General features: G+C 38.0%; 1 protein-coding gene across 1 annotated transcript in view; it reads left to right on the top strand.

Annotated features, from left to right (window-relative positions):
- LOC115949475 (probable ATP-dependent RNA helicase DDX10) overlaps positions 1–13,609 on the top strand; it is a 60,302-nt gene that overhangs the window by 174 nt on the left and 46,519 nt on the right. Inside the window, exons 2-3 of the mRNA XM_031066049.1 lie at positions 3,629–3,742; positions 5,934–6,095. Of these exons, the coding sequence (XP_030921909.1) occupies positions 3,629–3,742; positions 5,934–6,095 (276 nt within the window). The remainder of the gene's footprint in view (positions 1–3,628; positions 3,743–5,933; positions 6,096–13,609) is intronic.

Below are 13,609 nucleotides of genomic sequence, written 5' to 3'. Positions count from 1 at the left end.
TGACAGAAGAGGGACACTTTAAGATTATGTAGGGACTCCAGAAGAATGTGAAAGAGATCCCCAGAAGTGAATCAAAGCAGCATGTATGGGACCCCACAGTAGCCCCAGAACTCTGTACACTCCATGGCTGATCAACCTGACTCTTACCCTGGACTATGTATTCTCCCCCTTGGAACAGGGAAGCTATGTCAGAAACCACTGCCTAACGCACCAAAGGTCCCTTCTTCTACTGCTGAATACTAAAGTCAAGTAGTTTGAAAAAATTTGCCTACATCTGTGATGAAAATGTTTTGATATCTGAGCCCATCTGGTCTTAAACTGTGAGTCAGTCAGAGTGTCTCTGAAGCTGAAGGAGCCTTGATAGCCATCAACTTTTAAGTGTGCTCAGAAAGCTAAACTACCAGTGTAGTGGTGGACCCTGACTGGATGCCTGGCACCCACCAAAACCTCTCTGTCATGCCCTTCTACAGCTGGACAGGGAAGAGAGAAGATATAACGAACGGTTCGTGGGTTGAAATAAGGACCAGGAGAGATCACCCAACAAATGTCATCACAAGCCAAACAGACTTAAATTAGAGATATTAATTAAAGTTATTGTTAACAAAATCAGAGCAGGATAATGAGTAGTAATATCAGACCTTTAAAACACCTTCCCTGTACCCCTGCTTCTCCGCTCTACCTCCTCCTCCCCAGTAGCACAGAGAGACAGGGAATGGGGATTGTGGTCAGTTCATCACATGGTGTTCCTGCCACTGCTTAGGGAAAGGAGTCCTTCCCTTGCTTCTGTGTGGGGTCCCTCCCATGGGAGACAGTTCTCCATGAGCTTGTCCAATGTGAATCCATCCCATAGGCAACAGTTCCCTGTGAACTGCTGCAGTGTGGGTCAGTCCTTCAAGGGCAGGCTGCTCCAGCATGGGTCACAGGTCCTACCAGGAAACCCGCTCCAGCATGGGCTCCTCTCTCCATGGGTCTGCAGGTCCTTGCCAGGAGCCTGTTCCAGCATGGGCCTCCCATGGGGTCACAGCCCTCTGTCAGGCATCCCCCTGCTCTGGTGTGGATCTCCTCCATGGGCTCCAGGTGGATTTCTGCATCCCATGGGTCCTCTAGGGGCTGCAGGGGCACAGCTGCCTCCCCATGGTCTGTGCCATGGGCTGCAGAGGATTCTCAGCTCAGTGCCTGGAGCACCTCCAGCCCCTCCTTCTGCCCTGACCTTGGTGTCTGCAGGGCTGTTCCTCTCACGAGTTCTCACTGCCCTCTCCTCTGGCTGCAGTTACATCTGTGCCGTAACTTTCTACTTGAATATGTTATCACAGAGGCTTTACCATCACTTCTGATGGGCCCTTGGCTGGCAGCACGTTCATCTTGGAGCCAGCTGGCACTGACCCTGCTGGACGTGGGGAAAGCTTCTGGCAGCTTCTCATGGAAGGCACCCTTGCAGCCCTCCTGGTACCAAAAGCTGGCCATGCAAACCCAATGCAGTGCCCTAATAAAAACCACAGTTTAATTATCTAAAGAGTGTGTAATGTTTTATACTCATGCTTTTTTTTCTGTAAGTTTTAAAAAATTTGGATCCCTTTGTGTAATGCTACACAAGGAATATTATAAATCTGCCGGACTCGCTGATATGATAGCATAGTGATCCTACACTATGCTTTTTGAGTCTATAGTGAGAGAATTTAGCTTCGCATTTTTTTTCTTCTCCTCCTCTTGTTCCTTCTATTTGTTGGAAATTTTGTACTATCCCATTTTTTTTCCATGCAACTTGACTGTATCAAACTCAGAGGAAGGAGGGGGGAACAAGGTACAACTGGAAACATTGCCTACCTGTGCATGTAAAGACAGCTCATTGGATATTTGTGCTCCTTAGCTGGGAAAACCCTTTTTAAGGAATGTAAACAGCTGAAATTCACAGTTAAATACAATTTTGCAAAGTACTGGTGTACCAATTTCAATCTTACAGTAATTGTTTTATAGTAGCATATTATGCTGATACCAATAATACTGGCAGTACAGAAATAAAGGACTGTTTATTAAAAAAAGAAAGCCAAAAGCAGCTGCTGAAAGAAAATGCTGTGGTAGTGAATAGTATTGTCCCACCACCTTGAATTACATCTCTCTTTAAATTCTTCCTCTGGACAGCTCCTGTTGTTCTACTAAGTAGTCTGTATTTTGACAGAAGGGTTTTGTGCTAATGCAGCATCTGAAACAATTTGTTTGTAGGGTAAGCAGCAGTAATGAGCACAGCTTTCTGAGCTGTTACAGATGCACCTAACCTGTGGTAGCTGCACAATGTAGCAAAAATCATTTGACAATATTGAGGACAAAAGTGCTGCTACTGTTACTGTTTTCTATAATAGATATGGTCATTACTTGATATCACAGGCAGTAGCTGTCACAAGCCATTTTTCCTGTTAGAAGGACTGTAATTTTTCTCTTTTATAGTTCATATTTCAGTGCATTAGTGTGCTGACCATAATGACAATGACTTTCTGAGTTAGTTTTTTTTTTTGCTTCTTTTTATGGTAGATTTTGTATAGAATGTGGAAACTGATTAAAATGACCAAAATAAAGAATGAAAGTGAGAAAAAGTTCAGTTTTTTCTTTTTCTTTCTTGTTGCTTTGACTGCTTTCTGTTATTTATTAGAAGTTGAGACAGTTTAGTGACTGTTTTTCAGGCACTTTTCTTCCCAGTAGTGGAGAGATTGCAGTCTTTATGGGATGATGAATGAGTTGTGGGCCTTCTCCTATGGAGTCTCCACATATTCCCTCTGAATATTTTTGCTATAAATAGTTTTGTAATATCAGTTACTGCTTAAAATGTCCTCTGTGTATTGTGCCCTGGTAGATGTTCAAACACATTCAGCCTTTTTTCTTGAAAGGAGATTTCTGGGAAGAAGAGTTGGGGGTGGTGAATCTCCACATTCTTTAGTTCCTTGATGTTGCCACTAGGTGAGTGCCTTGGGGAAACATAGATTGGCCATCTGTGGATTTCACTGTTTCTGTGGATTCATTCATTAGTTGCTCTGGAGTCTTCATCACTTTTTCTCCCTACTTTCTTTTATGATGCTAGTAACTTTTGTGATATTTAAATGGTATTTAATTCTAAACACCTCCTGGATGTTCTGCAAGAGACAAAGTTATGAAGTAGGAGTATTCTTGCATGGCCACTTGTGGCATTCATTGACACACAGCTCAGCCTGGTTTACTGTGGTGCCTGGGACAATGTGATGGCAAGTGAGATGAAACTGGTCTCTGATCAGTTGTAGTTACTGGCTTCAAGTCCGTTATACTGGATTTCTTGTCTGATGAGGCTTGCTAACAGCATAAGCTAGTGAATCTGGTGTCCTTGTCATTAAAAGATTAGTGAGATTTGAATGAGCCAGGTGTCCTGGCGCTGGCAGAATTTAAATTATGCTAAATTTTTATTAGAGTAAATGAATTTCTGATGATGCACCCTGCTTAAAGTGCTTTTATGAAAAGGTTCGCGGGCTGATTTTTACTGGAAATGATTCTTACTCATGTTTTAGGAATTAAATTTTCATACATCTAATTACTTTTAAGAAAGTTTGAAGTATATACTCTATGACTAGTAAAAAACTCATAAGAAACCTTACTGTCTTTTATGCAGACCACATCAAAATTAAAGATGAAGAAAAAAGCAACTAAGACCCAAGAAGCCAAAAAAATCTTGAAGAAGAAATTTAAAGTTAACACAAAAATAGTTTTTACTGAAGATGGAGAGGTAAGATCACTTAAAAGTAATTGCATTTTGGTGGGAATTGAAGTTGTAGTTTCTATAAAGTCAAAAATGTACTTTATATCTGTATAAAAAGAGACGCTTCTGAAAAATGCGTGGTATTTGTAATTGGCTTACCTTTTGCAGAAGAGTTCAGCTTCCATTTAGAATTGAGTTCCAGCGAGAAAAAGAGAAATGTTGAGCACTGACCTTTTTTCATCTTTGTATGTGTAAGATACTTGTATGAGAGCTATAAGTGGATGTACAGAACTGTATCTTTTCTGCCTATTATCTTCAGTTTCAGGTGGAATCAAGAGCTTGGGTTTTTTTCTCACAGAAATGTAAAACAATTTTCCTGTAGCTGTTTGCCAAAGCTCCCACAAGTCTTGAGTTAATGTACTGGAATTAAAAGAAGACCCTGGTTTTCTTCCCAGCATTCACTATTTTGAGATTAAAAGTTTTGTTAGAAAAGCTAAGGAAGTACCAAATTTTGGCCTACTGGTGCTGGCGTAGCAGCGCTTGGAAATTTGCCAGTTATTTGATTTGTTCTTTTAGTAGAGCAATAGAAAAAATTATTGACTTTATACTAAAAGGAACTATTGTGGATGCTAGTCATTCTAGGGCTTCCCTGTGGAAATAACCTCACTAGCAAGTGTCCACATTCCATGGACTTTTCTGTAACTTCATTTCACAGCTTCAGATGCTGTGCATGGTGTTTTTCCATTTCCAGCACTAAGATAAAAGTAGGGTGGGTTTTTTCCCGTCTTTATAATAATTTCAGTAAGGCATAAAGAGAGGTCACCTTTACAAATATATAATTTGCTTTTTTTCTGACAAAATAAAGCCTTTTATATTACAGCTGAAGGGAGTGTAGCCATATGCATAATTACTAACATTAGGCAGAATGTAAAAGGTTTTAGAGGTTGCCCCATTGACTGAAAACAGTGTCAGATATTTTTAGATATTCAGAAGCTGTTGTCTCAACTTAAAATTCATATGCAAATGTTTTAGGTATCTATGCAATGAAGCAAAACGGAGGAAGAATGGAGAGAGAAACAAATCACAAAGATTGTAGTTTGAAAAGCATTACAATATGAAAGGGATGACATTTAAAGAAACACAAAATTTGCATCTCTGGATGTTCTTGTTTTTTTTCTCCCTGAGCTGTGTAAAATTGTGCATTGAAATTTTACTGTTCTATTCCACATGCTTCTCTTTGATAAAGTCCTCTAAAAATGTATCTTTCTAGAAAATACAACTGCACAAACTCAATTTTACAAAAGGATGTGAAACAATGGGTTGGATTTATCTGTACCTGTTAAATAAACAGCCTGTGTGCATTAGGGAGTCCTAAATGTGTTTGGTTTTGCATTTGTACTGAAAAGCATTCTATATTTTCTGCCATGTACTTTCCTTTCAAGAGTTAGTACTCTACCAATCCATGAGCAAGAATGATTTTACGAAGACTTTCCCTTGAAGGTGTGTGCTCATACCACGGGGTGTAAGCTACTAGGTCATAAGATAGATGGGGATATTTTTGGTGAATATATAGTCTTTGTCTTGAATTCAGAGTTTCAGATATTTAAGGGAAGCTGGATGTGTTCAGTGTGTCATCCATCCAACATTTCATCAGCATGAATCATCAAACATTTCCCGTACAGTCTTAGAACAATAATCAAAAAACCCTTCCATGTCTGTTCTCCTTGCTTCCCTCAAAACATGAATCTGCAGTCTTTTTTTTTTTTTTTGTGTGTGTGTGTGTGTTCTGGAATAAAGACTTGTCCAATTTTTGTCTTGGTTAATATGTTGGAATGTTGATTGTTTATGTGAAAGGTACTGTTTAGATTTACTCACTTCTTTTTCTGAGAGTCGTTTCTTGAGAGCAAGTAGTTTTTTCTCCTCAGATGAATAGCAGGATTAGAAATTACTTGTTCTAGTCAGGAAAGAGGACAAAATAAGGGAAGAGATTGAAGTGAGTTCACTAAACAATAATGTGATCTAATGGAGACACTTACTTTAAAAAAATAATTTTAAGCTGAATGTGGTGTTAAATAAGGTTCATTAATTTGTTTCCTTTGCAGATGACTTTTTTATTTGGTGTTAAAAAATAATGTATTGGAATATTTAAGACACCAAAAGTGTGATGTGGAAAAAATGGTTCTAACCATTATTTTTCTTGCTGGCATCTCTAATTCAGTTAGTGCAGCAGTGGCCACCTGTGCAGAAATCCAATTTGGCACAAGCGGATGAGGAAGATGATGCCAATGGTATCAACCTAGATAAAGCCAAAGAAATCCTGCGTGAAGAAGACAAATTTGACAAAGAAGAATATAGGAAGAAAGTAAAGGAAAAACATAGGGTAAGTTAATTTCTACCTCAATTACTGAAGTACAGAAGTACTGTGCTGTGGATTGCTCAGTGAGGAAAAATACTTAAATACATTGTGAAATAAGTGTAGTACAAGTTCATTTAAGTTCTTCAGTTTTATTCAGGACTACACTGCTCACAGGAAGACTTTTAATTGCTGGATAGCACAAAGCCTTATTCAGCATTAAGTGTTGGTAACAGTGGAATTTTATTTACAACTTTAATGTTTGGTGAATTTAGTAAGAGTATCTTAAAGCAGTGTTCACTGGAAGGGTTTGTTTCACCAAAAGAAAGTATTATTACTCATATGCGCTCTAAAACCTGCTGGCAGTGGAAGGCATCTCTGAAATGTCTTCACACTACCATTTGCTCAACATTTAGTGTCACATTTCAGCTAGGCCAAAGTGTTAACTTTTTGTGTTAGTGTGCTTAGGACTATCAGAATTTACTTAATGAATTACTCAAACTATGTTATATGATTTTGGCTGTGACTTGAAAAGATCAGTATCTGCAGCCTGGCTTCTCCCTGGTGTTTAAAACCCTTTAAAAGTTGCAGACCACAAGTTTTCCACCTACTTCTCTATTATTTGTTATGGACGAAAGCAAGGTTTTCTGACCTTGCTGTGTACCTGTCGTATAGAACACAGCTGTGTCTTTGAGCTCAGGGGTCATTCTGTTAGTGATTGTGAGATGGATATGGCATTCTCCAGATAATGGACGGTTGTAAGATTCCAGGACTATATGTTGTTAAAAGCTGATTTATACTCAAAGCTTCAAATTTACAAAGTGTTAGAAAGTGTTGTTTTATTGTCCTGTTCTGTAAATGCTGACTTAATTTAGTTTGACTTTCTATTGATTGTAAGTTAGTGCAAGATCTTCCAGTGTTTGTGAGGGTTTGAATTTGAACAAAATAATTTGGAAGGAATTTGTGAAAGCTTCAGGTCATGTTTTGGCTATGAAGTATCCTAGCTAATGGCAAAGCATACTTCACACATTTAATTAGAGTCTGCTCGTCTAGTCCTGTTGCAGTCGTTTGACAAATACAAAAAATCTCACATCATTTTTAGCAAAGGGTTCCAGTTGATAGGAGGTGAAAAGAAAGCATGTTTGCTGTGCTCTAAGTGGAATAATAGTCAAGTTTACAGAAAACAATGCAATCAGATTTCAAGGATGCACTTAATGAATAGGGGAGGAGAGAATGATTCTATGACTTTGCAGTCAATCTCTTATTCTCTAGCAGATTCATAAACTTTGAGTAGCACCATTGTAGGTTTGACATCAGACTTCAGTGATAAAATACTTCATCTCTTGGTCTGTTAGCACAGCTTCATTGTTATAGTGCAGAGGGAAACAAATGATGTTGACCACATATTTCCCTGCACTGAAGAAAAATACTTAAACTGTGGAGATACTATGAAAAGAGAATGCCTCTTTTCAAAACTGAGACAGACAAAATTAACAGACTGGCCACATCAATGTCATTGGGTTTTTTTTAATTATGGAAAGTGTCATACATGAAGCTTCTTGGAGATTAGTGCATGTGTATTTTCACATTCCACCTATTATCCTTTATGAAATGAAATAAAATAAAAAAATGATAGTATAAAAAAGAAGGAAATAGATTAAAAAAATATAAGAAGACTTCTGTTTGACATCCTGTGAAATGATTGTCTAGTATTAAGGGCTGCCATTCAGTCATTGCATGACTGACACACATCTGACATTGTTCAGATTTTTTATTTGAAACTTTACAGTTTGAGGTGAAAAATACTTCAAATGTAAATTCTCTGTACATAATGAAGTATTCAGTTACCTGACTGTCATTTAATTTTTGGAATAGTCTTATAACAGTTTAGAATTATAACATCCAAATTTAAATAAGATGAAACTTGCAAAGAAAGAAAGGGCAGGAAGGTGATAGGTGTTACTCTGGTAGAACCTCATTTGCTGTCCCATTGTCTCACTAACCTTTGTGGTTAAAGATGAATCTCTCTCCCCACTACAAAAGACATTCAGGATACCAATTCATTTCATGTATTAATTAATACAGGCTATATAAGGTAAGGCTGACATACAGATTGATTCTCTTGCTCTTCCTTATTACAAAGTCATTCATTTATGTTTGGGGTTCTTGACAGTCAACTGTTGCTGCTCAGGAAACAGCTGCAGTAGTAATTATAGGGAAAATATGCTAAGCCCTGCTCTTTTGTCTCATCCAAGGAGAGACAGGCATACCTCCTTCTTTTTGGATCGTCTTTAACTGGTCCTGTGACCAGAAGACGCCTTCTTCCAGTGATTCATGAAGAAGCTACATAGTTACTAGCTAGAGAAGATACTACTCAATTTTTTCATTACCAGAAAATGTGTAATTTTTAAAATTCACACTGTAGGGGGAAGTTCTATGGCATAATTCAGAAATCATAGGTAAGTGTCATAGATAAACATTATTTTAGCCATTTCAGTCATTGTTTTTTCACTGATGTTTTTGGAATTTATTGTGTTGTTAATGGACAAGTCATTTGACCTTCATTAATGAAAGAATGCCAGGGGAAAATTTGAACTGCCTCACGATAAAAGTGAGCTACGTGGCCATTTTCCAAGTGACTTCCCAATGGTATTTAAAAATTTTCCCACCTCATAAGGTTTCCCTTCCCAAAAGATAATTGCTCAGCAGCAGATACTAGTTGAGTCTGGATCTTTGGCTAACATCTCAGTGATATAAAGAAGAAGAACTATGCAAGTCTGTGTATTATGACTATGCTGTGGAAGCCTGATCAGGTGCCTGATGATTGTCTGAATTTGTTATTAAAAGTTTGGTTGTTTATGTAAGCCTGACAGGCAAGTGGTCTAAGTTATTTCTTGCCCTCATTTGGAGTGAGAGGGTGAAACCTAAAAGATAAATATTCAAGTGTGTTACCAGTAAAGGATGTGAGAGCAGTAAAAAGACTGGGAGACTTTATTTTCATGACTTTGGATTTCATGTAAGTGTGTATGTCTTAGTGCCCTTTCTTGTGTCATTGAAAGAGGAGCTTTTTAAAGTCACATACTTTAATCCCATCTTATATATCCCTTTGTTGGCATTCAGCAGAACCCTTTATACAAAGTCCTAAATCCATCACTTGTGACTGTCATTGCTTCTTTTTAAATCCTCTGTGCTTCATTGTGAGCCAAAATACATCATGTCATAACATGAACTTTGTTATCTGACCTGTCCTTTCTGCAGTAATGCTAATTATTTAATTCCTATCTTTCTTTAAATTTCCTTCCTGCAAGCAGATTGCTGAAGACCTTTTTCATTTGACATGTTCCAATATCAGATGTGACATCTCTGTTTCTTGATTTTCTGACTTAGCTGCTGAATTCTCCAACAACTCTCTTTTTCCTAGCTTTTTGAAAAAGCTATGGCTACATCTTTACTTTGTGCTTTTGGTTAACATTTTCATCAACTCAACTTTCTTCTGTTCCTTCACTTACATCAAGTTTCAGATATATCTTAATTCATATTTCCTCTTCGTAATTCCTTTTCTTCCCTACTGCAGCTGATACCTCGTTGTTTCCTGGGGGGTGTGTGTGTGTGGCAGTTGTTTGTTTGTTTTTTTGGGTTTTTTTTTCCTTTAAATCAAGTTTTGAAACATGCTAAATCTATTAAAGTTATTAGGATTAGAAGACCACTAGAGAAAAATGCATTTTCTTTCTAATTTATCAAATGTAGCAGTCTGATACTTGGTTATTTACATATAATCATGAAGTCCCCTCAAGCTTAATGTGTGTTAATAAGTCTCTACATTGGCTTTGAAATGGTGACTTATAATAACAAAACAATTTACAGAAGGCTATAAATGCAGATGTTATTTCATCAGGCTTTTTTTATCTACAGGTGGGTTCAGGTTTTGATTTAGATAATGAGTAGGAAAAGCAGTGTTTTCATAAAACTTGTACTTTTATAGGTCATCTTCAATTGAGAATCCCTTTCTTAAGGTTTCTGCAGTATAATCTTGAAGATTAGAGGTCTCTGGGAAAAAAGTGAACTTCTTAAAATCAAAACATCTCTAAAATAGCTTTTTTTAAGGGAATATGGCACATAAGCTTATTGTGAACTTTCCTTGCAAAACTGTTTCTGATGAAGAACAAAACTATTCAGAAGTATCCACAGGCCATTGCTTTTAAATCCATTTGTGAATGTAATTTAAATGAGCACAGTTTCCTGTATGATCAGAAAAATGTTTTGATGCATTCATGAGATGCTCGGATTAGAGGAGTTGTGTGTTGCAGCGCCTTAAGGCTTGTGGCAACTTGCAAAGCATCTGCATTATAATTAGGTTTCCTTCATGAGTCTCACATTTTATTATCCTCTCCTTGCTCTGCAGATATGGAAGAACTGAAAATCAGATGGATAGAAGTAAATAAAACTCTGAGGTATAATTGTAGTGTAATTATTACTTACTGAAGTTTTGGAAGCATAGTAAGTTTTAGTGGTTGAGCACAAGGGAAGGACAGTAACACTGATCAAGTTGATGTGAAAAGAATTCTGCATTAATTGGCTATTTAATGAAAGCCATTTGAAATGTGTATAATGTTATAAACAACAATAAAGGGAAAAGTGAAGAAACTATTCAGAACATGTTTTGGCACTCCATTTTTCAAGTTTTCAACTGAAAATGCAGTGTTGTTATGAGGAAAATAGTGGCAGAGAGGGATTCATCTCACTTCTTAATAACCTCAAGCTCAGAAAAATGCCCATTGGCAATGAAGAAAAAATGAATAGGAGCCTTATTTCTTAACTCTCTTTCCCACCAGTAAGATATGCTGTGAATTTTGAATGGTTAGTGTGAGAAGAAAGCTAGAATATTTTTTAAAATATACTTTTATTTGGGCAGTATTAGTAGAAGTCAAGCAGAGACTGTCTTCAGGGATCTGATACTGCAAGATGCAGTATTTCTGTACCTCCCTGGAAGACCTTAAACAAATATATTTATAGAGAGATGACTCAGTTAGACTGCGGGTGACGGGGGATCTTTCAGAAGGTACTGCACTGTACCACAAGTTTGTATTTTAAATATAATATATATTTTGTATTTTTGAGGCTCCTTGCACAATCTTCCTGGGATACTGATGTTGCTCTAAGGAATCTGGAGATATTTTGTGGCCCTTGTGCCACTGAAATGATCTAGATTTGTACCACTTGGTGTTTAGGGCTGTATGTTCTCAAAGTTTTGCTTATGCTGTTCTTAGTTCAGTAGAAAATACAGAATTATTTTAGAAACTGTACTGAAACAGAATACCACTCTTCAGTTTGTCTCCTGTGCCCTAAATGCATTTGTTAGTGGGATAGTGCATAATTTTAATGAGGAGGAAACACTGCAATGTTTCACCCTTTGTGTGTTTGCTCTCCCAAATATTATTACTCTACTAACTGTTTCCAAGGCTAAAAGAGAAAATTCTTTGTACCAGACTTAGGTAAGGACTATAATAAAATAAATAGCTTTCATTTTCACAAAGAATATATTGAATTATGATTAAAATTCATTTTTGGAAATGGGAGATTGCAGACTGGTAAGGGACCCAAATCCCATGGGTTTGAACTCAGGCAGTTTCATCTGCAGGTGTTTTTGATGAAGCCTGCTGCTGTTCCAGGCTGCAGAGCGAGCCCCCTGCGCGTGTATTGCACAGAGGGGCACACACAAGGCGCACTCTGGATATCCACAGAGACAAGAGAGGCTGCACTCACATAAACATGCGCGGCACAGGCAGCACAAGCTTATTTCTTCTTGTTGACTGATAAGGGCTGATGTTCACCAGCAGGACTAAGCAGATCTCACTCCTTTGATTGATAAGCACACTCACCAACACATTAAATAGTAGAGTGGATCCTAAATATGTCTCATTTCATACCTACATCATAGGGCCCTTGTGTAGTCACTGACCTTGGGTTTTTCCTCATGCTGGTTGTTCTGCTCAGTCTCATAGTACCTTTCAAATGCTCCATTTTAAGTTTGCTCTTTCCCATGAGGCTGATAAGCATAGATAACCTGCTTTCTCTTTTTCTTACTGGTTAGAAAGTTCTGTGTGCATCTTCCCAAGATTGTGCTTGTGTGCTTCCTTTAGTGTTCATCTGTCAGTGACTTATGAGTTCGCGTCTTTTGCTACTGTCTGCCTTACTGCTCATTAGGGTTAGAGTATTTCCTATTCACTTCAGTGCTTTTTCTCCTTCTTGTCTTTGTCTCCGTTGAACAGGCTATCATTGCAACCTGAACTTTTACGTTCAGGTATCCCTACCATCAGTGTGTCGCTGGGACTTCTTCCTTCAGCAGCCCCATTCCAAATGGAACTCTAGGCTCCGCCTCCCTGCTTTTGCAAGTGATTTCTGTCGATGGCAGAGTAGTTATGATTTAAACATGTTTGGTTTATAGTTTTATAAAATAATTCTGAAAGTTGTAGTGTGTTGTAAGAAATCGTTGAATAACATATATCATGCTCAAGAAATGGAAAAGACTCCGCAGGGATTTCTTTTATTTTATAAAATAGATGTTATATAACACAAGCCGTTCAGTATGGTTGAGTATAAATGCTCTCATGAAAAACAGTATTTTTAGTTTGAAATCAGTCATTAGATTAATTCTAAAAGAAAGTTGCATCATATTTCCAAGGAAGTAATCTGAATGGGTAAAAAATTTGCGATGAAGGATTATGCTCTTTATTAAATAAAGCACCTGAATAGTCCTGCACTTTGAGGTGGAATTTGTCAGATGACCATGTGTACAGTTGGTTTAATGTGGTGCTGGCTGAGAATGATAAAATTCTCTCATGTAAAGAGTATGCCAGCGTAGGAGCGAAATATAAAAGGAAGGAGGTTACTGCTGAGAGGAGTGCTCAGCTGAACAGCAAAGAAGTATAGATGGAGAGATGTGTAAAATAAATCAGGGAGTATTACTTTGTTAGAAAGCCTGTCTGAGCTCTTCCATAGCATTTGTGTGCAGGCAGTGCTGCTGTTATGCTCCAGATGCACAGCTATTAAGATAAGGGGGATGGACACTGAGAAGTGGGTTGAGAAGCATCCTATTTCAGCCTTAGCAGCAGCATCCATCTGGTCTCCCTGTGGTGCCAGTGGAGGCAAGGGCTTGCTTGTTTATCTTTCACTTCAACAGCTGAATGGGCTACACTTAGAGCTTGAAGTGTCCTTGGATGTTTTCTGAGAGTCTTGCAGCAAAATCAGAGTTCTTGACCTCATCTTATTGATGTGAAAAATAAGAAAACGAGATCACAGGTGACAGAATATTCTGAGTTGAAAGGGACCCACAAGGACTATTGAATCCAGCTCTGAAGTGAATGGTCCATATGGCAATTGATCCCACAACTTTGATGTTACTAGCACCAGGCTCCAACCAGCTGGTTTGTGTACACACTAGTCAGATGAATGCCGGGAGGACACAGCTGTGGGTGAAGGCAGACGTAGTTCAGGCATAACCTTAAAGTGGGCCTTTACCAGCCCTAGTGCTGTAAGGGAGC

This window comes from Geospiza fortis, unplaced genomic scaffold (assembly GCF_000277835.1).
Source record: "Geospiza fortis unplaced genomic scaffold, GeoFor_1.0 scaffold16, whole genome shotgun sequence".
NCBI lineage: Eukaryota > Metazoa > Chordata > Aves > Passeriformes > Thraupidae > Geospiza > Geospiza fortis.
This window is presented reverse-complemented; position numbering and strand designations above follow the sequence as displayed.